Here is a 26,476-nt window from a genome sequence, read left to right on the forward strand (position 1 = left end):
GTGGAGCTTGGTCTGGCTGGCTAGATAGGGCAGCTCTCTTTTTTGACCATGTCTCACATGACTGGGCACAGGGCCCTCCCTGTCCCCACCCCCTGGCGATGAGCTCTCGCCCTGGATGCCACCCGGAGCCTACCGAGGCGCTGGCAGCCGCTGGCATGGGTTCTGGCACAGCCAGTGCCCAGGCGCTTGTGCTGTGTCACCTTGTTGACAGAAGCCGCTCCCTGCCACCCTCTCTCCCAGCAGCACGTCTGCCAGCCTGCTGGTGTGCTGCTAGCCCCTTCTGAGAGCGAGGGGACGAGGTGGGGGCCTACTCCTTAGGCTTATCCTAGAGCAGGGCTTCTCAACCTTGGCACGACTGGCATTTCAGGCTGGGCAATCCTTTGCACCCCCAGTCATGATGATCAAAAATATCTCCAGACCTTGCCAAATGTCCTCTGGAGGAAAAATTGAGAACCACCATCTTAGAGCTATGACTCGACCTCTTGAAGTCCTGTCTGGTTTCACATAAGCACAGAAGTAGGATGCCCACCTTTCTTGGGATCTCAGACCCCTTGGGGAATCTTGGGGAAGCTTTGAACCCACCCCCTACAAAAATACACAGGAACATCCACGCACATAGCTTTGCACAGTTTCAGGGAGTAGTGTGCCTGTGGGTCCCAGCTGAACCCCTGATGCAGGTGGACCCTGCCTTGTATACCAGGGAAGCCGAGAGAAGCCGTAATCTGGTTGAAGGCTGTCACTTCACTAGGAACAGAATTCAAACAAGGACTTGGGGCAGCAAGCGAATCGAAGGGGGTGTGGTTCTTGGGACTGGCACCCCCACCTCCACCAGCGGGAGGGGGTGAGGGCTGGGGGCGCCGAGGTCCCTTTCACTGCTGACCGGGCAGGTCCTACCTGGTGTCTGGGACTGTGGTTCCATGTGGCCCACTTGCTTTACGGACTCCGACCGTCTTTCTTAGGCCCACTTCCCACTTCCCTTTGCACTCAGTGCCTTGACTTTCCACCCCCAAAGCGGGCATGGCCCAGAAGGCTTTGCCCGCTTCCAGTCTGTCAGCGTTTGGGCAACAGCCTCAGGCTGCCTGGGGGCTGCAGAACAAGGCAGCCCCCTGGCAACAGATCCAGAGCAGGGTGAGTCACAGCAGGCTCCTGTGCAGCCGGGCAGAAATCTAGAATAAGCTGGGCCCGGAGCTGGACCCGGGAGCTGCAGGCCTGGCAGAAGCTCCTGCTTTCTCCAGCAGGAAGGCTGGGGGCTGATTACCCCACAGGCCGACAGGTCCTGGCTGCGTGCATTCCACTTTGGGGTGACCCTTGAGAGGGGTGGCGAGTGCCCCAGGAATGACTCTTGGCCTAGAGGCCCCAAGTGCTCTGACCCGCGTTTGTCCCAGAAGACAGGGCTTGGAAGGGGAAGGTTCTTAGGAATCTTCTTAGCCACACCCGTCATTTCCACCCTGCAGAGCTGAGGCCCGCCTTGAGGGAAGGTCTGCCCAAGGTCACCTTCAGGAGGCAGCAGAGCTGAGGCTGGAATTTTTGCTCTCCTGTCTCCTGGTCAAGTGGCTGTTTCAGAGCCGGGTTCTCGCCCCCGGGAACGGTGCCTGGGGATTCCAGCGTGGGCATCGGAATGGCTGCCTACGGCCTGGGGAGAGGGAGAGGGTGAGGGTGGACTGTGGGCAGCCAGCTCTGTCTTTCCTGACTCATGCACCACCTCTGGTCCTACTAAAGCACATTCTTTTCTGACCCTCCGAAGTGCTGTATGAATTTCCTACTTGGGTGGGAAAGCCAGGAGAAAATGCTTGTGAAGAAAAAGGATCAGCAGACAAATAATTCAGCTGAGGGAAAAGAACACTTTGGTGGAATTTGTACTCTGTTCAAGGCACTGTGCTAAATGTTTTATACTGATGGGTTCATCCATTCATACTTACTTCGTGTGCCTACTATGTGATAAGCAATATGAGATATGGTTCCACGCTCGTGAAGTATGTGCAGGAGCAGGAGCAGGAAGTTAAATGATCCCTCCTAACGAGGCACTGAGATAAGCGTTGGGAAGAAAAAGAGTATAGTTTTGTGAGTCCTTATGGCAAAGAGCCTGTCCTAGCTGAAGAAGCAAGATGTGAGGGTGGGTGGGCATTCAGGTGGTAAAACTGGGGTGGAGGATGCCGAGGAAAAAGGCATGTGCAAAAGCCCTGCGGTGTAGGCGAACGGCGTGGTTTTTTCCTAGGAACTACGGGTCAGTGAGGCTGGAGCAAGGAGCCAGGGCGAGGGGGGGCTGGAGCAGGCGGACGTGCGGTGTGGAGTGAGCTTAAAGGGGTAGGCGCCAGACCACGTGGTCACCCTTACATCATCTCGGTTACTACTCGCAGAAGTCCTGAGAGGAAGCGGGTAGGAAGCCCATTTTATGGACGGGGCTGTTGAATGACGTGCCCAGGCTCACCCGTCGGTTGTCGGTCGGGGGCACCCAGCATGTAGAGGCCTCCTCTTTCCACACGGTTGTGCTAGGCGCGCAGGAGCACTCAAACCCCTCCACCGTGACCTTCCTGAGCCTTTCCTGAAGGAAGGAGAGGAGAGCCTGCCGCCCCAGGGAGCAGTGGTGAAAGCCCTGACTAAAATCTCTTCACAGAGGAGCGGGAACATGGAACGTTCCCATTAGGTTGTTTGCCCGGGAGGTTGAATGTGGACAGATTTGGCATAAATGACTCAAAATGGCCCCGAGAGGTCCTCCTGGCTCCGGGATCCTTGCTGATTGGGTATTTTAGGGCTGTGCCGCGCAATGCGGACTTATCGAGCACCTACTATGTGCCAGGCCCTGAGGATAAAAGGATGAATGAAACAGCCTGGCGCGGGGAGAGGAAGCAACAGAGCTTTCAACTCAACCTAAGGGGGAGGAGCTGAGCAGGGGAAGGGGTCGTGAGAGCTCTGGTTTGGGACGCCGGGGTTTCCTTACTTCCTCCCTTCTCCCCCCACCCACAAGTCTTCATTTGCTGTGGGGCGGGTGGGCATCTTCTCTCTAGGCCGAGAGCCTATTCTGGGAGGCAGGTGGAGACGGCCCTCGATGTGGGTGCGGAGTTGGCAGCGCCCATGAGAGGGACTGCGGCCTCAGGTCGCTCTGTGCCTCCAGCGGCTCTCAGCTGCCAACAGCCACTTGGGCTGGGCTCGGGCTCGTGGAATGTTCTACATGAAGCACCTCCCTGGCCTCACCCTCCTGCTACCTCTGGGTGCAGCTGTTCCAGGGTTGGAGGAGAGGAGGGTGCGGGGAGTGGGGGGATGGGGGAGGATGGAGAGTGGGGGGAGGGTCAAGGGAGGCGGGAGCCGGTGCACTTCGGGGTATAGGCAGCTCTAAACACAGGCATTGCAGTCAGCAAGAAAGAATTAGAGAGAACTTTCTCATCTCTTATCACCTGACCCTGGCTGGGTGGGTGGATATTCTTGTTCCCATTTTACTGATGAGGAAACTGAGGCACAGCAAGGTTTAGCAGCCTGTACCTGGTAACCCTTTAGAAAATGAAAGCAGGGGCAGCCCCCAGGGGGCTGTGGTCCTGAGTATGAGGATGCAGCCCCCACCTAGCACGTGGTCCTGGGGTGGGGAGGAGAGAAAAAGCCAAGGAACAGGCAGGAAAAGGAAGCATTCTCAATATGGAAATCTAAGTCTGAAAACTTGGGAAAATGGATATTTGCCTCAGAGGTTTGTTTTAGGCAGTCCTGGAGATAAATTCTGGAAACCAAAATAGTGGTCCAAGGGGCTCTCCTGCTGTGGGTGCATGAGGAGCGGTGTTTGCGCGGAGGGCTTCTCATCTCTAGGGACTGGAGGGGCAGGAAGCAGCCCCCATGGGGCAGATGGCTAGCAGACCATCAACCAGAGGAAGAGGAGTGGCTGGGAGAAGGAGGGGTTGGAGAGCGAAGTGAGGGGCAGGGCAGGGTGGGGCTGGGCCTCGGAAATCCACGGCCACTGGCAGGAGCCAAGCCCTGGAGCCTTGATGCAATGGCCTTGGTTGGACCAGCCACCCGAGACTCCTGGGCGTTTTCCAACCCTGGGGCAGGAAGGGCTGCTGCTGCTTCTCCCTGGCGAGCGGTCCTGCCCCACCATGGTCAGGTCCCTGAGTCCTTTGAGAGCTCCTTCCATGGCTTAGAAGCCAAGGGAGGTGGGGGCAGGGACCGATGGGACTGATGCTGTAAGCATGTGGCTGGTCTAGAGCCCTCTCAGGTTTTCTGGGACATCAGATATTCTGTTCCACTGACCCTCTACGCAGACTGACACTCAAGATTCCAGCCTGGTATTTGGGCCGGAAGCAGCCAGTGGGACTCATCCTTGTCTGATGGCAAACAGGCTAGGCGGGAGTGACCACCCACTGGTCCCAGGCTTGGTCTGTCCTGACTCTTGGACTGTGGCATGTGGCTGCTGATAGAAGCGGTCCCTATACTTTCTCTACCTTTTCAGGGTGGGGTGTAGGGTAATGTGAGTTGCTTATCTAGTATATGGATCAGGGTCCTGGCAGGATGGGGCAACCAATGAGAGACCATATAAAAAGTGGGGGCCGACCGATACGGGATACAGAGGCACCCCCTGGAGTAGGGGGTCATCTTACCGCAGGCCTGAGGAGCCAGGAGAGAAGTGAAGGATAGAGGCTTGGTGCACCAAGCCGAAGATACTTACTATCTGATCCCTTGCAGATAGTGGACCTCAGTGGTATCTTCTAGCTCCCATTCAGCCTTGTGTGTAGAGGGCACAGAGCCACTGTCTTTGGAGGGCATTTGGCCTGTGGCTCTTGTGAGGTGGGTGGGGTGGGATTTGTGGAGGCCTCCCTGGACTCCTGCTTTGGGTTCAGAGGTAGCTGGTTTTGTATCACCCCTTGCCTGGTACCTGTAATAGCCCGACACACGCCTGCCCCTTTGCAGACACCCTGCCTTCCCTCCCCCTCCCACCCCGCTCTCACCCATTATTCCAGCAGTTGGAGGGAGCTCTATGTGGAAATGAAAGGACAGGCTGGCAGCCTCTGCTTAGTTGTACACAGAGCCCCCATGCCAGGCTGACAGGACCCCCTCTGCAAAGGGCTCTGCTCTGAAGGACCACCCTCTCCCCATGTCCAGGGAGACCCCAGGGGCCCAGATGGAGCTGTCAGGCCTGGAGGCCACTCAGAGGCTGTGTCTGAGGGGGAGATGCTGTGCCTTTAGGAGTGAGGGCCAGTCACACCCCGTAATGCCCTGGTGATTGATTGGGCTCCTTCCGAGTGAAGGTTTTCTTTGGGCCAAAGAGAGGCGGCTTGACCCCAGCCCTGTCACCCTGTGGACCTCAGCCTCAGAGACCACCACTGTCCTGGCCAGCAAGGGGCCCCGGGGGCCCCCAGTGCCGCCCAGCCACTGACCCCTCAGGTCCTCAGGCTGGTTTCCGTGGAGTCCTAATTGTGGTTCTGGGCAGAGCGTGCTCAGATCACATCCCTCCTGGGAGAGACACGATGATGCAGGTGTGGAGGGGGCGAGAACGTTGACCACCTCTGATCGTGGCCTTGGAGTGCCCTGCTTCCCTGGTGGTAGATTCCAGGCTTGCCAGAGGCGGTGGGGGACTTGGTCAAGCGCTGAGCAGGAAATCAGGAGTCTGACTGTGCCGCTATCGTTTCATCTCCCTGTTCCTCTGTGTTCATCTGCGGAGGGCCTTTCTGACACGTGTCCTCCCTTCCCTTAGGGTATTTGAACCCTAAGTGGGATAACGTATATAACTGTCCTTTGTAAATTGCCAAGAGCCACCAAAATGCAACATGCCGGCAGCAGAAGGTTTAGTTGCGCAGGCAAACAAGTTTTCCTGACGTCAGCCCTGGGAACGTTAAGTGTGTCAGGCAGGGAGGTAAATGGGTGTGTCTTGGTGCCAAAGACGTGGGGCTGGTGAGGCTGCCTCAGCCAGCGCTGGCTGTGACTCGGGGTGCAGGCCTGTTGCTGGGCAGGCAGGCCTGTTTGTGGCTTCGGGGGAGAGGGGCAGAGCTATGTGAACTTGACGCTGTCCCCAGATTCGGGCTGGGCTGGGCAGGGCTCGTGTCCACTGTGGTGCCAATGACTCGAGGGGTGCCTGGGGATTAGATGAGCCTGGAAGCCTGGGTAGCTAAGGGTAGCCAGCTATGGGCAGATGCCCTGGTTCTTGGGGGAAGAGACTTGATTCTTTGTGCAGACGCTGATCCAGGGCCCCATTTCTGGGAAGCGTCCCAGGGTGGGGCCCTGGTGAAAGGCGGCCATGGTGGCGGGGGGGGGGGGTGTCTCTCCAAGCTTCTCCAAGACCCTGGGAAGAGGGGTATGACTGGGCAGGCAGTAGCCCCAGTTAAAGCGCCCTTGGTCTGGGGCTCTCCCTGTGCTGTCTCCCCCGTAGGCTGCCCGTCTGGGGCTCTCCCTGTGCTGTCTCCCCCGTAGGCTGGACTCTGGGGCGGCCGTGCACCCTGGCCACGTGGGACCCATCTGGTACCCCTGGGAATCTGTGCTCATTGCCTCTGTCCCCTTGCCCTTTCCAGAGCCCCGGAGCTATGTCGAGTCTGTGGCCCGGACGGCTGTGGCTGGTCCCCGAGCCCACGACCCTGAGCCCAAGAGCTTCAGCACCCCGAATGCCCAAGCCTATAGCCACGAGGCACCCCTGAGGAATGGGACGCTGGCGGGCCCCTTCGTCTCACCCAGCCCCCTCTCCACCAGCAGCCCCATCCTCAGTGCTGACAGGTAAGCAGTAGGGGCAGTAGGAAGAGGGGCTTCTAGGCTGGGACCAGGAGGGGCAGAAATCTCCAGAAGACTGCCACTCATCAACCGGTTCATCCATGCGCCTTGAGCAACCCTGAGTGCCGGATCCTGTGGGGGGCAGAGGACGAGCGCTCTCTCATTCCCAGGCTGGATTCCAGTCCATCCATCCAGACTGTGCTGGAAGGAGTGAGGGTACCGGGGCGAAGGAGGCACAGTCCTTCCGCCGCGCTTAACGCCTCAAACGAGTCCCTGGTCTGTAGCCAGTGTGTCCTATGTGCTGCACTCTGCCAAACACTTGGTACCATTCTTTTAGTGTCCCCGCAGCAGTCCTATGAAGTAAGTACTATTATTCTTCCCATTTTCAGAAGAGGAAACTGAGGCGCAGAGTGGTGAAGTAGCTTGCTCAAGGTCACAGAGCTAAGCAGCAGAAACAAGATTCACACTCAGGGTGTCAGGTTCCCGAGCCCGCATGTCTAGCTGCACCCCTTTTCCTGCTCTGCAACCAGACGTGCTCCCAGGTAGATGGAGAAGGAAAGTGTCTGGAGCTCAGGGCTAGGAGACGTTGTTTCTGACGGGGATGCAGAGTCGGGAGGGTTGGAGGTGATTGTGGTGCGTCTAGAAGGATGAGCAGGATGTTGCCAGGTGAAGAAGGAGAGGGCGCTCTTGAGGGAAAGCAGGGCCGGCACAAAGGCCTGGAGGTGTGGGGGGTGAGGGCAGATGGTGGAGAGGCACCAGGGACGGTGCCTTGGTGGACAGCAGCATCCATTCTGAGTGTGTCAGACAGAGGAAGAGCTGGATTGAGCACGGAAAGGTGGATGGTTCCTGCCGATGAGCTCAGGAGAGGGAGGGCACCAATGTCTGGGGTGCGGTGAGAAGCTGCTGGGCTGGGAGGGTGGGGGTGAAGGCCTTGTGACAGGGAGAGGGGTAGACTTAGGGAAGGGAGGTGGCCATCAGCTCCGTCATGGCGTGGAGCACCAGGCATGGGCGGAGGACCGGGCTGGGCTGCCCTGGCTGGAGCTCAGCCCCCTGAAGGGGCTCCTTGGCCCCTGGCCCCCCGTTCCTGTGCCCACTCCCCTTCCTAACCTGGGCTCCACAGGGGCCTGGGAAACTCTCCAGCCACCTCTTCCTTCACACGGCACAGGCCAGGCCCTGGGGCCTGAGTTGGCCCTGTCCCCTAAATTGATGTCTCCTCCGTCTGCTTTCTTCCCAGGTGGGAGGGGCCTGGGCGGGCAGGATGAGCAGGGGTCATTCATCTTGAGCTTCTGAGAATCCTAAAACCTCACGCCAAGTGTGACAGGGCTGGTGGTTCTACTTCTCAGGAAGTCTGACCCTGGGTAGAGGGTGTGCTCCTTGTTTTCAAGGGGAGGGGATTTTTTGGACTTGCCTCAGTTTCCCATTGCTGATGTTCATTGACCCCCCTGGTATTGGGAGGTTCTTGACTTTTCTCACCCAAATCCTTCTTGCTGTGGTGTTGGCCCTTTCCAGGACTCAGGAAGCTAGTGTTTATTATCTGGGATTAATCTTCCAGAACTTCATTTCAGTGCTCTCCACCCTGCCATACTGTACCTGCCCTACCTCCCCTTCCTCAGGATCCAGTTTATTCTGTACCAGGAGGTGACATTCCACTCTTTCTTCTTCTAGGATGTGAGGTAGCATGTGTCCTGGCCCGGCCCCTGGCCTTCTACCTGACCTTGGCTTTTGCTTGTTCCAAGAGCCCTCACCTCCCACCTTCTACCTCCCATTACCCAGGGGACCCGAGCTTACCTGACCCAGGTGTGAGGGCCTGCCTCCAGTCTGCAGCTCCAGGCTGTGGTCCATTGTCCCATGGAAGCGCCTCCTTTACAAGGACTCCTGGTGCTGAGCCTGACTGCCACCGCCCTGCAGAGGTGTTAACACAAGGTCCATGTTGGCCTTTGTCTCTCCTGCCATGTCATGGATAGAGGGTGGGCCTGGAAGGAACCAGAATCATCTAATCCAGAATCATTAAATTTTCCATGTGGGAAAACTTTTACAAGCAGAATCCAGGTTTCAGAAACTCACAGGCCATTGCACTATACTGCAGTGCTCCATGTGAACTTGTACTTACCTTCAGAGGAGAACGTTTGTGGTGCTTCCCTCAGGTACAGTCCTTTCTGAACTGAATTTTATCAGTTTTAGAATTGGGAATGACCTTCGAGCTCATCTACTCTAACCTCCCATAGGAGGGAATTTCCTCTACAACATCCAGGTGGAGAGGTTGGTCAGTGTCTGCTTAAATGCTCCTATTGATGGGAACCTCATGACCATGCAAAACAGCTTGCTCCATTAGTGGCCATGTCCAATGGCTGGGAAGTAGACCTTCAGATGAGCTGATAGATGCTTACTTGCAGCCCCGCTGTTGACCCCTTGTTTTTGCCCTCTGGAGTCACCCAGGAGTGGAAACCCTATTTGAGCACTCTTTCAATGTTTAAGGATGCTGATATCAGAATGGGGGAAACTGAGTCAAGGCTGTGCTATTCCCCTTAGGAACAGGTGCCAGGCGATTTGACTCCTTTTCCAGTGTTCAGTTTCCATGGCGTGAGAGGCTGCAGCTGGACAGTCGACTGCGGTTTTGATAGGAGAGACCTCTTTGCTTGGACTCTGCTTCAGGAGTCAGCACGGTGCAGTGGAGTGGAAACCCTGGTTCCGTTTTTCACGAGCTGTGTGGTCCTGACCCTATTGCTTAGCCTCTCGGAGCCTCAGTTTCTTCTTGTGTAAAACGAGGATGGTAACATCCACCTCGCAGGCTTGCGCCGATAGCTCCATAAGGTGACAATCTGGCGCACCGCAAGTGGAGCTGTTAGTGCCCATCCTCGTGGTTGGAGGGAGGGCCTGAGCGCTCGGTGTGGTCCCACCCTGCAGTAGGTGCCAGCCGCTGACATCTCTGTCTGCCCCTCTCTCTAGCACTTCAGTGGGGAGCTTCCCATCAGGGGAGAGCAGTGACCAGGGTCCACGGACACCCACCCAGCCCCTGTTGGATTCTGGCTTCCGCTCTGGCAGCCTGGGGCAGCCCAGCCCTTCAGCCCAGAGAAGCTACCAGAGTTCTTCTCCTCTCCCGACGGCGGGCAGCAGCTACAGTAGCCCCGACTACTCACTTCAGCAATTCAGCTCCTCTCCAGAAAGCCAGGCACGGCCTCAGTTCAGTGTGGCCGGCGTCAACGCAGTACCTGGGAGCCCACAGGCACGCCACAGGACAGTGGGCACCAACACTCCCTCCAGCCCTGGCTTTGGCCGGCGAGCCATCAACCCTGGCATGGCTGCCCCCAGCAGCCCGAGTCTGAGCCACCGCCAGATGATGGGTCCCCATGGGAATGTGGGAACTGGCTTCCATGGCAACGTGGTCTCCAGCCCCCAGAGCAGTGCAGTGACCACCCCCGGGAGCCCCAGCCTGGGCCGGCACCCAGCCGGGGCCCACCAGGCCTCAGGTCTCCATGGCAACGTGGCCACCACTCCCGGGAGCCCCAGCCTGGGTCGGCACCCAGGAGGCACCCACCAAGGCAACCTGGCCTCCAGTCTCCACAGCAACACGATAGCCAGCCCCGGAAGCCCCAGCCTGGGCCGTCACCTGGGAGGGTCTGGATCTGTGGTTCCCGGCAGCCCCGGCTTGGACCGGCATGTGGCCTATGGTGGCTACTCCACACCTGAGGACCGGAGACCCACACTGTCCCGGCAGAGCAGTGCCTCCGGCTACCAGGCTCCTTCCACGCCCTCCTTCCCCGTCTCCCCTGCCTACTACCCTGGCCTGAGCAGCCCCGCCACCTCCCCCTCGCCTGATTCCGCAGCCTTCCGGCAGGGCAGCCCAATGCCGGCCTTGCCAGAGAAGCGGAGGATGTCTGTGGGAGACCGAGCAGGCAGCCTCCCCAACTACGCCACCATCAACGGAAAGGTGTCCTCCTCGCCTGTCGCCAGCGGCATGTCCAGTCCCAGCGGGGGCAGCACTGTCTCCTTTTCCCACACTCTGCCTGACTTCTCCAAGTACTCCATGCCAGGTGGGCCTCTCCTTCCATTTCCACTTCTGCAGCTGACGAGTGAGGTCAGAGTTAGGACGCGTGACCTGGTCTCTGTTCTGACATCCCGTTGGCAGACAACGTTGGGTGAACCGTGGGTCCTTAATGTGGCTCACCTGTGTGATGGGAGTTGGCGCTGTCCTCGAGGGCTGTGGTGGTGGAAGCTGTGGGAGCAGTGATGAGGGTGAGGAGGAGGAGGATGAACAGCATACTATTGCTGTTGAGACTGTCATCACCAGCACAGCCACTGCCATGGCTAAGCTGAGCATCTACTGTGTGCCAGGCTCCGAGCTAAGTGCCATCTTGTTCAGTCCTCATGGCTACCTGGTAAAGTAGGCGTTGCTGCCCCCATTTTACACATGAGCAAACTGAGGCTTAAAGAGGCTCAATCACTTGTCCAGGGTCACATGGTTAATAAGTGGCACAGCCAGGGTATCACGCCAGACCTCTCCTACACTAAAACTAGCGTTAAGGTATTAGTGGCATGATCTTTATCAAGGTGTTTCCATATCTTGAGGTTATTGAGATGTAGCATAACTTTGAAAATATGCCTTCCAAACCTGGCCCTCCGTACCTTTGCCAGCCTACAGCCCTTTGTTGCCACCTCTTGATCTCCACTGTGCTAATATTCACTGAGAATAGATCTGGCAGCCAGATGCAATATGAGTCAGGGACAAGGGTCGGACATTTTAGTTGGAGTCTAATTTCTACCTACCTGACTTCAGTTTGCACAGTGAATTCTTCACTCATCACCAGAGCATGGCATCTTGGTCTCCATTTAGAGAGTTCATTGTCTAAACACAAAGATCAAGGCCTCAGCTAATCTGCAGCTTCTTGGCCAAACCTTAAACCATGTACAGAACTGTGGCCCTGGGCCCTGGGGCATTTGAGGCAAGTTTAGAATTTTTCATGCAGCCTGGGATGGGCCCCTGCCGAGATTCTCAGAGTGTCACTATTAGGTTCTGCTTTGAGCCTGCCAAGCCGGACACCTACCGTGACCCTCCAAGCCCCTGCTTCCTGCCGCCCACCAGGGACATAAGGTTCCCAGCCTCTCTTCTTGGAGGATGCAAAATTTCTAGTAGTTGGGACACTTCCTGTTTCCCACCATCTTCCCCGCTTAAAATAGCCATTAGAATCAACACAGGAAGGCACGTGGGATTGCAGCCGCCTCTGACGGCTCATTAAACAGAACACAGCAGCAGCGGGGGCCTGGGTGATTCAGCAGAGAGAGGCCATGTGCAGCAGTTGCATGCGCCAGCTGCCTAGCCCAGAGGCTGCCTAGTGCACTGCGGCTGGGAAGGGGACCTGACCTGCCTGCTCACTGTCCTCTGGGGACACAGAGTCCTAGAGAGTGTGAATCACAAGTTGAAATTGACTGCATACTTGACTCATAACCCATGTTGCTACGTCTACTCCCATCACATCACCCATCTTTACTTCTAGTCTCCCTTGGAATAAAAGAGAGAAAAAAATGTGGAACATAGTATTCCTATTTTCCTGCTTCCTCTTCTCTTCCCCCATCCCTCCTTTTGTCTTGTTTGGTACCAAAAGATGAAGGAAGAGGTTGGAGAGGGAGGGCCACATGTCCTGATGTCTAGACAGGAAGCTATGGGATAGCGTGCACTGGACTGGCTGCTGGAGTCTTCTTACCTGGGCAGGACTTCCAGAGCTTTCCGGTTACCCATCGGTGTGACCTGGGCCAATCACTTCCCCTCACTGGCCCTCACTCTCCTCATTTGTAAAATTAGGTAATTGGGCTAGATGATCTCCAAGCTTCCTCCCAGATCTAATAGCTTACGAAGGCATCTGTGGTTGGGGATCTACCAGGGAATGAGTACGTGACACACAGCAGATGGCCTGTAAATTCCAGGCCGACACTTCAACTATTTGTCCCAAGGCGGGAGTAATTTTTTGCCTACATGATGCAGAACTTGGCTTTCCAGGTGGGCGATGAGGAGAACTTTGGGGCAAAATGGACAGAAATGCATCTTTGGGAGGAAGGGTGATGCTTCCACATCATCCCCAGGGTATGGTCTAGTTGGGCCACTGAGTCTACAAAGATGGGGCTAGGAGGTGGGCGGGGGGGAGGGCGGGTCTTAGCCTGGGGAGAGAAGTTGGAGTAAGGTTCAGTGGGGATCTTTTAGAGAAAGGGGAGAGGGGCCGAGGGGGGCCCACCACCAGCTCAGTGGGAATGCCTCCCGTGCCAGACCTTTCTGGGAGGGCAGCCCAGAAATCCTGCCTGGAGACAAACAGCTGAGATGGCAGAGGCCCTTCTGGTGATGGTCTGGTGATGTTTGAGGAGACCCATTTTCCTTTTCTCTCCCATCCTTTAGACAACAGCCCCGAGACCCGGGCGAAGGTGAAGTTTGTCCAGGACACTTCCAAGTACTGGTACAAGCCTGACATCTCCAGAGAGCAGGGTGAGTGCTGGGCCATGCCCAAGGCCCTTTGGCCATCAGAGGGTGCAGCCAGCTGCTGCCCAACCCCCAGTCTTCTGTGGGCAGGGAACATGGCCTGAGAAGACATCTCATTCCTCTTTGCAGTAAGTGGTGGTCACAGGGATGGGGTTGGGATTAAGGCCAGACAGGAAAAGCATCTTCCTTCTTCCCATGAAGTATGGGATTACAGAGGCAGTGAGTGCAGATGCTCCTTTGAGGGGTGGTTCTTTTCTTTTTAAAAATTATTATTATTTTTAGGAGGTACTGGGGATTGAACCCAGGACCTTGTACGTGTGAAGCGATTGCTCAACCACCGAGCTTCACCTGCTCCCTAAAGTCTTGTTTTTTTCTGGGCAAAGTTAACTCTCCATTTTCTGAAGTGGGAGAGTTTTGCACATTTTCCAGATCACACAGAGTTGGGATGTGGGGATGGAAGGAAGGTCCATCTCAGGTTCCAAGGAATGTCTGTGTAGATGTAGGACAGGTTCAGCACCTATGGCCTGCGGGTCCGATCCTGCCCATTGCCTGTTTTTGTAAATAAAGTTTCATTGGAACATAACTGCACCTATTAGTTTACATATCGTCAGTGGCTGCCTTAAGCCACAATGGCAGAGTTGAGTAGTTGTGACAGTTTCTTTTTTTTTAGAAAAAGAAAATTTGCTGATCCTTAGTGTAGGAGGATCCTTAGCAGTGTTTAAATATGAAAGAGTTTCATCTTACCTAAGAAAGAATGAGGTCTGATGGGTCTAATGAGACTTAAATAAAGCCAGTGCCATCCATTTCTTCTCTCTCCCTGTCCCCTGTCCCCATCCAGCTATTGCACTCCTTAAGGACCAGGAGCCAGGGGCCTTCGTCATCCGTGACAGCCACTCCTTCCGAGGAGCCTATGGGCTGGCCATGAAGGTCTCTTCTCCCCCTCCCACTGTCATGCAGCAGAATAAAAAAGGTAAATGCGTCTCCCAGATTGGGGGCCTCAAGGCCAGGTGGTCCTTACTGTCTTTTCAAATCCTAAGGTTCCAAAAGGACCAGCGGGGCTGGGCGGGTCCCTAATTCTCCCTGGAGCTGACCCTGCTTAGTTGCACTCTTCAGAAGGCTTGCTGATGGCTGGGGCCAGAGGTCAGGGAAGCAGGATTATTAGGACTCTGGGATTGCGTACCTTGAGGAGTGGGATAGAAATGGTGGTCTCTCCATTCCAGAAGGTTCTAGCCATATTATCTTTAGGGCCTTTTAACCGATCAGAACCCTGCACATTGGAGAAGTTATGAAGCATTCTTGGGAAGTGATGGGAAGATGCCATGAGAAGTGTCCAATCCTTATTTCTTTTTCTTCATCCCAGGAGATATGACCCATGAGCTGGTGAGGCATTTCCTGATAGAGACTGGCCCCAGAGGAGTCAAGCTCAAGGGATGCCCCAATGAACCAAACTTCGGTGAGCTCTTCCCCTGCCCTTGTCTCCAGAGTCTGGCCCTAAAGTCCTGGTCCTGTTCTGGGTTCCTCCAGGGATCTGATCCCAAGCTCTCTCCTCTGATCTCCCCAGTCCCCCTTGTCATATGCTTGGGAGAGAAATAAACCGTAGCTTCCCTTTCTCTGAATCGTGGCTCCTTACCTCTGTGAAATTCCTTTCTGGATTAGTCCTATTCAACTGAAACTTGTTATCGTTATAACTTACGTAATGATTATACTAGCAGCTGCCTTTCTTGAGTACCTTCTATGTAAATGGCACTGTCTAGGGGCCTTATTATTTCTAATCCTCACAACAAGCCTTCATGGCAAGTGCCATCGTCCCCATTTTACAAATGAGGAAGCCTAAGGTTCGTGGAAGTTACCCTTACCCAAGCATGCATAGATCGTAAGTGGCTGAGCTAGGATTTGAGACCCCACTTCTCGTACCTCAGAGTCCCTGACCCTTCTATTGCGCTGTCCTGAGAGAGGCAGTGGCTGCTGGAGGAATTTAGGTTAGAAAGATGTTAGGAAGAACTTTCTATAAAGAAAGGTGATGGGTATCCTCATTACTGCTAAGGTGAGCCTTTGGAATCTTCACCCTTGGATCTTGGTAAAAACAAACAAACAAAAAACGAGGTGTGAGTTTTCATCCTCGTTGGTGGGATGAGGGAGATGTAATAGAGAAGCTGAGGACTATGTTCAACCAGGGGCAGTTTCCATGCTCTCCTTGGCCCACTCCCAATAATGCTTCCTCTGTTGTACTGTCTCTCCCTCCCTGCAGGATCTCTATCTGCCCTGGTCTACCAGCACTCCATCATCCCATTGGCTCTGCCCTGTAAGCTGATCATTCCAAACCGAGGTAGGAATATGAGACTCCTTGCTCACCAAGCACACCCTTGAACTGACTGACCTCCTTCTGGGTCTCTGTCCTGCCACTCTAGAATTTGGGCCAGGGTTGGAGGACATGGCTCATTTTGCCAATATGGGAAACTCAAAACCTCTTTCCTTTTGTTCTAATAAAAAAGAAGGAAAAGTTAATTAAAAAGCTTAACTCCAGGAACATACATAATTGACTTATCAGATTGTGTTGGAAAATCCTCTGGAGTCTTCAAGAAGTTCATACTGAATCCTCTGAATAAGTCTCATCCCAGGAGAGGCATTAGAAGCAGGTGACAGTTATGGGGAGGACCAGGTCCTGGAGGATGAGATGAACAGTGGTAGACAAGGAAGAAGGAATAGGGGAGGAATAGAGGGAATAGTGGAAGGCAGGTTTAGGTTATGGGGACATTCAGGTGTTAGAGGGTTGGTTTGAATGGAGAGGAAGGAGTACGCATGGTGGCTCTTTTAGAGTAAGAGGAGGTATGTGAAGGTCTAGATGGCCCTGGAGTTTCTAGTCTGTGTGGCTGAGAAGGTTGTCCTTGACTGAGGGGATGTTGAACTGTGGGGAAGATCTGGGATATTTGAATAGAACTCAAGAGCCTTAAGACACATAGGAAGAGAATTTGACTGGGGTGCCAGGGCTGGAGAAGGATATTTTAGCTTCTCCCATAGAGGTGTTCTAACTCTGGAGGATGGCAGATGGGCTCCCCAAACTCTTCATAGAACAAGTTTCTATCACCTAGCGCCCAAGCACCCAGGATCCAGTGAGGATGGTAGTGCCCAGCCCTGAACTGGGAACTAGGGTGCCTTCTCTCCACCTTCTCTAGGACGTTCAGAAATGCCCCTGGGCTCTGGCCCCAGGATGCTCTTCCAGTCTCTCTTGGATCTCCTGGGGTTATGCCCACAAATATAATCTCTGATATTAATTGATTTCTAGTTTTCCACTTTAATTCATTGAATGCTTAATAATAATTGACCACCAATGTTATTTGCTTAATTCAAATACAACTTCAATAGCATTATTAATTTAGACACTAATTGAATTCTTTTTCTACTAAACTTACCATTGCAGTTCAACCATTATAAAAGTCTTTGATATTTAAATTGTATAAACCAGCAGTTCTCAAAGTGTGGTCCCCAGACCAGCACCATCAACATCCCCTGGGAACTTGTGAGAAATGCAAATATTCTTATGCCCACCTCATCAGAAACTCTGGAGGTGGAGCCAAGCAATCCGTGTGGTAACAAACCTGCACACAAAAGTCTGAGAAACACAGATAGAAGCAGTAATCATTTATTAATATTAAAATAATGCTTGTGCTTCATTGATGTGTTCATTGAGCTATATGAAGACACATCTCAGTGCAAAACTCAACAACTACACTGGCAACCACAACTACAACTTCCATTTCAACATTTGCTTTATGCCAAGCACTGGGCTAATACTATACATACTGTACCTCAAAAACCCAATGAAGTGGGTAATATTATCACTATCTCCAGTTTATAGATACTTAGCAAGTGCTAGGGTGAAGGTTTGAACCCAGTTCTTTTGGGCTCCAGAGCTTTCGTTAAACATTCATACTGAACATACACAGTGCCAACTGTTATGAAAAGCATTCTCCTTTGCAGAAAGTATTTGCTGAGGCCCCCCAGGATTCTTCATATTGCTAGCCTTGGGCCCAGGCAAATTTGTGCTTCTTTCCAGCTCTAGAGTTTCAATCACCAGCTGAGTTTTTTCTTAGACCCCACAGATGAATCAAAAGATAGCTCAGGCCCTGCCAACTCAACCACTGACCTGCTGAAGCAAGGGGCAGGTGAGTGACCACTGGACTTGAGACCCCTGCCCAGTCCTTTCCTCCTTCCTGCCCTGTCCCCTCCTCCAGATGCAGGCTGGAAGTCTCTTCCAGACCCAATGTCCTTGGGAAAACCACATTTCCATGTTCAGATGACTTGGCCCGAGGCTGGCCTGAGATTCATCTGCCCTTCTCTCCTAAGTAGTAGACCTGAGGTGCTGTCCCCACCCACTCCCATCCTCATGACTTCTCCTTGGGCGGGTTTCTTCCAGCCTGCAATGTGCTCTTCGTCAACTCTGTGGACATGGAGTCACTCACTGGGCCACAGGCCATCTCCAAAGCTATTTCTGAGACACTGGCTGCTGACCCCACGCCAGCTGCCACCATCGTTCACTTCAAGGTCTCCGCCCAGGGAATCACATTGACTGACAACCAGAGAAAGTAAGAAAGAATTTCCCAACTGCTTCTGTGTTGGGATCTCTTTCCTGTTATCCATCCACCCACCCACCATCCTTCCATCCATCTATCCATCCACCATCCTTCCATCCACCCACCCACCATCCATCCATCTACTTACCCACCTACCTACTCAACTGATTCATTCCCACATCCATTTACCCCCTTCCACCTATCTATCCATCTACCATCCTTCATATATCTATCTAGCCCAGCTCATCTATCCACCCACCATCTATCCATCTATCCATCCATCCATCCACCCATCCACCATCCATCTATCCGTCCATCCATCCACCCATCCACCCATCCACCTATCCACACTTACCTACTACTTACTCAATCTATCCTTCTACCCCCATCTATCCATCTACTCGTCTATCAGCCTTCATACACCTACCCATCTTTGTTCATCCTTCCATCCATCCATCCATCCATCCATCCATCCATCCATCCATCCATCCATCCATCCATCCATCCAACCTTTAACAAATATGCCTGCATTGGGAGTACAGCTGCAAATATGACTGATTAAAGTCCCTGCTTTCTAAGAGCTTACTCTCCACTTCCCCATCCTTTGGTGATCTGTGGACCAGAGGCCAGTGCCTCAGCTCATCATTTTCCTTCACCTCAGGCCTTTTCCTAACAGTTTCCCCAGCCCCTTCCTTTTCTCCTTCAGGGTCCCCCATTTCTCATTCCTCAGTGCTTGTCTCATCTTTCCTTTCTCAGCCTTCAGCATTTGGGAGATTTCTATAACAACTTATCTGTCCCTGTGCATTGTTTATGTCTCCAATGTGAGCACCTTGGACTCTTGATGAGACACTGACAAGAAGGTGGATGCTCCATAGAAATAAGGGAGAGGCTATGTAGAGCCATTGCAGCCACAGACAGTGGAGGGTAGGAGAAGGCAGAAAATGCAGTCCTTTCAGCACTCATTCTCTTTTTATCTGATGTCCGTGCCACAGGCTATTCTTCAGACGACACTACCCCCTCAACACTGTCACCTTCTGTGATCTGGATCCACAGGAAAGAAAGTAAGTCTCCTGTAGACAACTTCCCTCTTTCAGCTCGATAACACTGAAGTCTGCATGTGTGCTTTATTTGGTCCAATTGGAAGATCTGCCTGTGCCCGTGGGAGTCTGAGTAATTAGGTTGGGCATCCATTTGAGTGTTTCCCAAATATGGAGACCCTCTCAGGGACTCAGATGCCACTTTACCACCTCTGCCATATCCCTGGCCCCTGAATCTGATTCTCCTGTCCAAACTGAGGAAATGACCTTGGGAGGTAGGCCACGGTGTTCTCCCCACTTCGAATGCCCCGTGTGTGATCCTTGGCTCCTGAGCTCCAGGAGTGAGAGCTCTCCTGCCTTCCTCCAGGTTTGAGCATGTGTGGGGCTGGGCTCCAGGGCAGAGAGGGCAGTGATTAACTCAGTGCCCTCTTTCTCTGCACAGGTGGATGCACGCGGAAGGAGGTGCCCCTGCTAAGTAAGTGTGGCTTCTTCGCCCCCCACCCCCCACCTAGTTCGCTGTCCTTTGTGCTCCTCGGGAAGGGGTGGCCTTTGTGCTCCTTGGGGAGGGGTCACAGAGGGGCTTAGAATCCAGGGCCCGGCAGAGAAAGGGAAACAAGGGCCTTTGTGCTGAGGTCACTCTGTTTTGGAGAAAGTTGGACCAGTGACCTGATCTTTGCCTTTTCCTGCCTTGAGGCCAACGCCCAGCTTCCAGTTTTGCCCACATTCCCACTCCTAGAACAGAAAGAGCAGGGATCTGAAGAAGTGAACAAAAAGCTGAGAATATTGTTGGAGGTGATGGCGATGGGGTGAGGTTGTTTAAATTATCTTTTCTTCAAAATCCTGGGTTATTTTATTTCTTGTCTTGCTCTTTCTGTGGACTTCTATGAATCTCTAGTGAGAGTCCAGAAAGTCTGAATTCTGGGATGTACCTGGGACCTCTTGGTTGGTTCATCCATCCAGTTAGCAGCTCCTAAGTGCCTTCTAGAAACTCAGCTCTGGGAGGATTCAGAGACCTACTAGGACATTGACTCTGCACTCAGGAGGCCTGACAACGGCACGGCAGATGAGTATGAAGATACTTGAGTGGTTTTCAAACTGTGTTCCAAGGAACCCTAGCATTCAGGGGTTTCACACACTTTAGATAAGAATTTCTTTTAAAAACTATAAGGTAAACAATTTTAAAAGCAGAAAAATAAAGCACACACTGAAATATGCTCTATTCCCAACTTTAACATATTAAGTGTCCATTTGCTCTATTTTTTATTTTTTAAAAATTGTTACTGTGGTAGCATATATATAAAATATAACATTTCCCATTTTTACCACTTTAAAGTTTACAATGCATTAGTACTAATTATATTCACAATGTTGTGCTACCTTCACCACCACCCATTACCAAAACTTTTGCACTCAAAATAGAAACCCTGTTCCCATTAAGCTACCCTTTCACTTTTGCTGCCAGGAAAGTTTGTTGTTTTACTCAAATTCAGAATAAAGCTTCTCTCCCCATCTCTGTTTACCTGGAGAGAACACTAGCTTGCATCTGAGTTAAGGGTGGGGGGAAGGAGGGGACAAAACACCAAAACCTGTGACTGTTAGCTGTTAGTTATCTGTGTGAATCAGGGTTTTCTCAATATCACAAAACCAAAGCAAAGTTTAGGAATAACCTGGACACTGCTCCACTCCGATCTGTAATCCCCATTTCTCTTTGTGGGGTGCATCAAAATGGCCCCAAATGTGATGCTTTTGAATTGCTACACTTATAGGAATAAAATACTGCTTTTATCTTCATATAATTTGGGCTGCAGATAAGATCGCTTTAGAAAAAGCCCACGTGCACTGTCTGCAGTATGAGGCCCCCGCAAGGGAGGAGACCCTGCCTGCGGGAGTTAGTGAAGAAGAGTGCATCCAGGCAGGGAGAGGTTGGGAAGGGCTGGGGAAAGAAGGCACATTTAAATGTGAGTTTTCCACATCAGGTGCAAATAGACAGGAAAGGGTGGGAGAGAGACTCTTTCTGGGGGACGGTGCCAGGGCCACCGGCCTTCAGACTCCATGAGAACAGGGCCGTGTCTGTGCATGGGAGGGGCTGGCAAATGTTCCTCAAATGAAGACGTGAGAAAGCACAGGCTGGGAGGGGGATCGTGAGGGCGAGGCTACTGTGAGGTCACCTCAGTCAAGAATGAGTTGAACTAGCCAGTCGTCTGTTGCACGATGGTGACTGGGGACCTCCAGGGGGACCTTGCCTTGCCCCAGGTCACAGAGTTAGTGGCCCAGTTGCAAGGATGTCACAGGTGTCCAGCCATCACCAAGCTTGCCTGACTCCCTTCTACTCTCTCCTGGGCTCACTGGTCAGTAGGTCACATGGTGCCCACATCCCTCAGGTGGGCCCATCTGCATCTCCTTGTGCCCCCGTCTGCCAGCCAGGCAGACCAGAGTTTTGTGTTTGAAGTGGGAGGCTCTGGGTTCATTCTCACTCAAAACTGGGCCCTGCAAGGTGGCGAGGGGTCAGGGCCAGAAGTGGAAGTGGAAATACCTCTTCCTTTCACGTAGGAGCTGGTTTGGGCCTGAGCTTCCTTCTGAAGAGGCCTTGCTGGGCCAGACCAAGGCAGCAGGGAGAGGTTGAGGTGGGCAGAGAGGGCTGGGACAGTGGGACCTCGGGACTGGGACTAGGGTGAGGCAACTCGGGCGCCAGCTTTACGGAGGCGTGGCTCCCAGGACTGCGCCCTTGTGGGTGAGGCTTCTTGCCTGGATCCCTTCCCTGAGGCAGATGAAAGGAGTTGGCTGTTGTTGAACTTGGCCTGGGAGCCAGAGGAATGGCTGCTGAGCAAACATCAGGGGAGGGCGGTGTTTGGGGCTGGCAGGGGTAGCTGTCTCCGCCAGGGACAGGCAGGCTGGGGCTGGTGTGCCATCTCCCCTGGGTGAGCTCCGCGCCACTCCTGCACCAACCACAGGTGTCCGAGCCAGCTTTGAAAGGGACCTTCTGGGGAGTTGGTCCACTGCATGGCAGACCATGGCCCCAGGCCTCTGGCCCTGTTATTCCCAGCTCTTGAAACGTAGTTGTGGGGAGCGAAGCTTTAGGAAGCACGGGGGCCATTGCGTGAGTGTGTGGGTGTGCAGGCGCATATGTGTGTGCACGCACGTGGTGGCACGTTGGACCCACCTTTGCTAATTTTAGCTGCTGTGGTCCAGTTCTAGGAGAGGGGTTTCCATCGGAATCTCCAGCTGTCCTGATTTCCCCATCTCGCTCTAATTAGCAACATGCCGGCTGGGAGGGGACCGGAGCTCACATTCTGTTCTCTGCTCTCGTATTTTTAACTCTGTTTTGTAAAGAGAGAACGCTGGGTCACTCTGGCTTGGGAGGGGAAGGGAACTGGTGTGGGGGCCCACGTCCCCTCCTGTTGTCTGAATTCCTGAGTTTCTTGAGCACAGGAGGAATATACGTGTATGGGGGTGGGCGGGGTCACCCGCTTGCCCTTCTGTCTCCCCGACCTTCTTGGGGTGTCTGAGGAGAAACCCTTTGATGGGCGGGCACAGCTTTATTCATTTGCTTATGTGTTATGGGTAAAAACAAGGGTGGGGCTGCAAGGGACTGCGACAGGCTCTTCTGGGAATGTTCCCATTTTATTTTTGGTCTCATCCCCGTCCCTTACTGTCCAGTCTTGTCGTTCGCCTCCATCCCCATTCCCCCCACCCTATCAAGGGGGAATGTCTGCCTGCCCCAAAACAAAGTGAGGCACTGTTTCCAGGACTTGCTTTTCTTCTCCGTGGAGTGGGGAGAAGATTCTCTTAGGCTTGGCCCCGAGCCCTGATGCTTGGGGAGAGAGCTGGGGCTGAGGACGGGCTTGCTCACGGCAGCCCGGGGGTCCTCCTGTCCTGCCTCACCCCGACCCCGCTCCTGCCCCTGCAGGCTCTTCGGCTTTGTGGCTCGGAAGCAGGGCAGCACCACGGACAACGCCTGCCACCTCTTCGCAGAGCTGGACCCCAGCCAGCCCGCCTCCGCCATCGTCAACTTCGTCTCCAAGGTCATGCTGAGTGCAGGCCAGAAGAGATGAGCCCCCACCCCCTGCCCAGGGCCAGGGCAGTGGGGGTGGGGCCTGTGGGGCGGGCACCCATGAACCCTGACCACCCCTGAATCCAGAAGGAGGACTTTGGGCCAATTTTGGAGAAGGAGAGAAGAAAGTGCAACGTGGGGAGAGGGAAGTGAATTGTGAAGGGGGAGGAGGGGAGAGAGAGACAGAGAGAAAGAAAAAGATGGAGGAGAATAACTCAGATTCCCCTAGGTAGATGGAAACTGCAAAACCCCAAAGCCTCTAAAACTAACCAGATCTGCCTAACTCCCCCTCACCCCCTCCCCTAGGATGACACTCCTCAAAGGAGCTGGAGCAAACCTTCTCTGGGATCCATGTTTTTGGGGGAAATGGAGAAGCCCCGTCTCCCTAACCCAGCTGCTTTTTAAGGAGACATCAGGCTGAGAGAGTCTTTTTCTGGTCACCTGTAGGGTAAAGAGTCAGCACGGGACATCAAGCAGCCGTCCTTCCTTTTTTCTCTTAAAAGTATCTCTGTCCCGAGGTCCCCCAAGGTCTCATGGCTCTGCTCTGATGTGTTTGCGTGTAGGGGTGTGTGTCTGTCCATAGCCCCACCCTCACACATCCGTTTATATTTGCCTCTCTCAGCTAGAACTATAAACAGCTATGCAGATATGCATCCCCTGTGTTGGCACACATCTGTGCATACTGGCCAAAGAAGTGTAGAGGTGGGGGTGTCAGGGCGGCAGGGAAGAAAAATAAGCCCTCTTCTGCAGCACACCCCAGATCTGGTGAGAGTGGCCCCTGCACCTTCTCTCTTGCCAGCCCCTTCTTTATAAGTCCTCGGCAGGAGAGAGGCAGGCATTCCTGCAGCCCGCCTCCGTTCTGCCTTGGCCAGGGGGTTAGGGGATTTGGTTTAAGGAGATGGGGCTTATGTGCCTATAGTTTTGGGGAGAGAGCTAAGTGGGGAAGGGCCACTGAGCTCTGGGCGTCGCTCCAGGCAGGTTGCTTCTGCCAGCTCCCTGGTCTCTGCCTTGGCTCCCAGCCTTCAGCCCAGTTTTGGGTTTCATGCCCCAGAACCAGCCTTATCTCAGACTTGCCAGCTGCACGATGCCTTTTTCAGGTGCTGGGGGTCAAGCTGTCCCGCTCTGCCCTGCCCTGCCCTGCCCTGTCCTTTGGGAGCCCCGTGTTGAGCTCACCCTGGGGAACCTGCTTCCAAAAGCCTTGTGTGGCCAGGCCAAGGGGAGAGGCCCGGGGACATTGCATTCCCCTCTGTAAACGTTTTGGGATCTAACTTTTGCAGGCACCCCCTGGCTGGGCCTGTCCAGGGGGACATCGCAGAGCTCTTGGGGCTGCTAATTGTTCACCACATGGCCTGCCCTACAATGCCAAAGCCTCTTGGTCCCTCCTTCTGCCTTGATTTCCCCAGGAGAGCCAAACTGCCCAAGAAGCAGAGGGCGGAAGGCATGCATTTAGGCCAAAGGGCCAAGGGTCCATTTGGGCAGTTAGGAAAACACCTGATATGCACCCCCCCACTGCTCCCCAAAAAGGACTGCAAGCCAGAATAGAAAATTCACCAGGACTCCTTTCTTGAGTGGTTTCTTAAGCTTATGTGGTCCCTTGAGAGAGGCGTTGTACTGCTATATAAATATATATAATATATACATGAGACATACTGACAGAATCTGTAAGCTAATAAAATTTAAGTAAAAGTTAAAAAGAGAAGATTAGGTAAATTGACAAGAAGTATTTATTGTTCTCCCACATTGCTTTTTTGCCTCCCCAGGCATGAACCATCTTCATCCCTTTTTATATGTATAACCAAAGCCTGAGAGGAAGCGCCCCTTTGTCCTTGGAGCAAGGAGGGGCCCCTTGCCTGGCCTGGGCCTTCCAGAACGCCACCTGGGGGCTGGGGGGAGGGGCGTGCACGTCCCATTCCTTTGGGTCCATTTGTTTTTCTGGCATGCCCAGGACCCAACAGGCAGCACCCAGAGAAGTGTGGGAAGCTGCCCCACGGCCAAGGCCCGAGAGCGCATGTGAGCTCACCACACGGATGCCGTGTGGCGGGCACGGGTGATGTGTGCATCTTTCCTGTTTTTTCTCCTCCAAGAGGCTGTGTAGACATTCTGTTTTAGGGAGTCAAAGAGGCGAGCGTCTGATGAAGGTGGGGAGCAGGGGCAGAGGCCCCGCTGGTCCCCATTTCCGAAAGAGCGAAGCCTTGTGCATGGGGACCAAGGTTGCTCCAAAGCACTCCTCCCTCCGGGGCATTCGAGTCAGATGCTGTGTTTCTTCTCCCCTGACTCTAGTCGGCCCCAGTGCCCTGCCAAGATACAGGGAGCTCTTTCTCCTTCCCCTTCCTTTGTACAAACTACAATCACTGCACAGCCCCGGGCCTGGGACTGACCACATTTGCTTCCCATCTCTCTGCCACCCGCCAGGAGCCCGACTCCCGGGCATGGCCAGCTCCCTCTCCCCGCCACAAGGCTGGCGCCCACCAGGAGCCTGCGGGAAGGACCCAGGGAACTGTCTGAAAGCTAATCCCCATGCTCCTCTGGAAGAAGTCTGTTTCCTAGTTTTTGATATCCCCGATGTCGACGGTGTCTCAGCATTAGCTTGGCCTCTCCAAAAGAATGATGGGGAGGGTGTCCCAGCTCCAAGGTGGCCCCACCTTTGCACTGTATCGTCTTGTGCCTCACAAGCTGGCCCATGCACCCAGGCACACACACACACACACACACACACACACACACCACAGTGCTGCAGTATATACTTGCCAAAGATTTCCTTTAATAGAAAGCACTTTTAATAATTATTATTGTTTTGTAAATGCTTGTCCTTTTCTCTTCTCTCCTCCCCCTTCCTCACCTTATTTTGCTGTTGTTTGTTGTTGAATCTGTGTGTGAGCCAGGAGAGAGTTGTCTGGTCTTGAAAAGGGGTTGGTGTGGGAAAGAGCGTGGGAGGAGTTGGTGAGAAAGGAGGAAGAGTGGGATGTGCTCAGTCTGCAGTATAGGCCACAGCTCAGGCCCCAACCCCCAGACCCACCCTGCCCGAGCTGTGCAGCCAGGCCTCTCTGGCAGGCCTGGGACCTTGCCTTAAATGGCTGGTACGGCCTGTGGAGGAGGATGGTGGAGAAATGGCATCTCTCCCTTTCAGCCAGGAGGGAAACGAGGGAAGGATGGGACCTGGGAACGGTGGAGAGGTGACCCCAAGGGAACACAGGAGGAGGCTAGCTGTTTGACCTGCCTCCAGGACTGCTGAACTGCCCCCTCCCTCTGCCCTGCCATCTCAGTGGTGTTGGAGGGACAGACATCATGCCCTAGGTTCGAGAAAGGCCCTGTGACCCCATATCCCCAGTGAGCTGGTCCCTCAGCAGCTCTGGAAAGCTGGTGGAGGCCAGGTCCCCTTCTCCCCTGGCTTTCTGAGGAATCCCTGGGTGTGTGGGGGCCTGGCCGGGTGTGGGGAATGAGAGGCGGTGTGGCATTAAGAGAAAGGAGGCAGTCTGTGGGGAAGCACGAGCCGTCCATAGGTGGGCTCCTGGGAGGGAGGGGAGTGGGGGATTCCTCCACCTCCTTCTGACGGGGGCCTGCACGGAGGCTGGGCAGCTCCTCATGGTGTCCCGGGGTGCAGTGTACAGTCTGTGAGCTCCAACAATGCTTATCCTTGCTCCAGACTTGTCCGCCCCCTGCCTCCTGGGTCTTCTCCCCC

The 26,476-nt window shown here is 53.9% G+C and overlaps 1 protein-coding gene across 31 annotated transcripts in view; it reads left to right on the top strand.

Annotated features, from left to right (window-relative positions):
- Positions 1-25,598, top strand: part of TNS1 (tensin 1) — a 216,761-nt gene extending 191,163 nt beyond the window's left edge. For all 31 annotated transcript variants that reach the window (XM_058300129.1, XM_058300130.1, XM_058300132.1 and 28 more), the window contains 11 exons: positions 6,483-6,681; positions 9,622-10,706; positions 13,058-13,144; positions 13,977-14,108; positions 14,499-14,591; positions 15,387-15,464; positions 17,230-17,301; positions 17,553-17,721; positions 18,702-18,770; positions 19,189-19,221; positions 22,654-25,598. In XM_058300129.1, the coding sequence (XP_058156112.1) occupies positions 6,483-6,681; positions 9,622-10,706; positions 13,058-13,144; positions 13,977-14,108; positions 14,499-14,591; positions 15,387-15,464; positions 17,230-17,301; positions 17,553-17,721; positions 18,702-18,770; positions 19,189-19,221; positions 22,654-22,798 (2,162 nt within the window). In that variant the 3' untranslated portion in view covers positions 22,799-25,598. The remainder of the gene's footprint in view (positions 1-6,482; positions 6,682-9,621; positions 10,707-13,057; positions 13,145-13,976; positions 14,109-14,498; positions 14,592-15,386; positions 15,465-17,229; positions 17,302-17,552; positions 17,722-18,701; positions 18,771-19,188; positions 19,222-22,653) is intronic.
- Positions 25,599-26,476: the final 878 nt, after the last annotated feature.

This window comes from Dasypus novemcinctus, chromosome 7 (assembly GCF_030445035.2).
Source record: "Dasypus novemcinctus isolate mDasNov1 chromosome 7, mDasNov1.1.hap2, whole genome shotgun sequence".
NCBI classification, from domain to species: domain Eukaryota; kingdom Metazoa; phylum Chordata; class Mammalia; order Cingulata; family Dasypodidae; genus Dasypus; species Dasypus novemcinctus.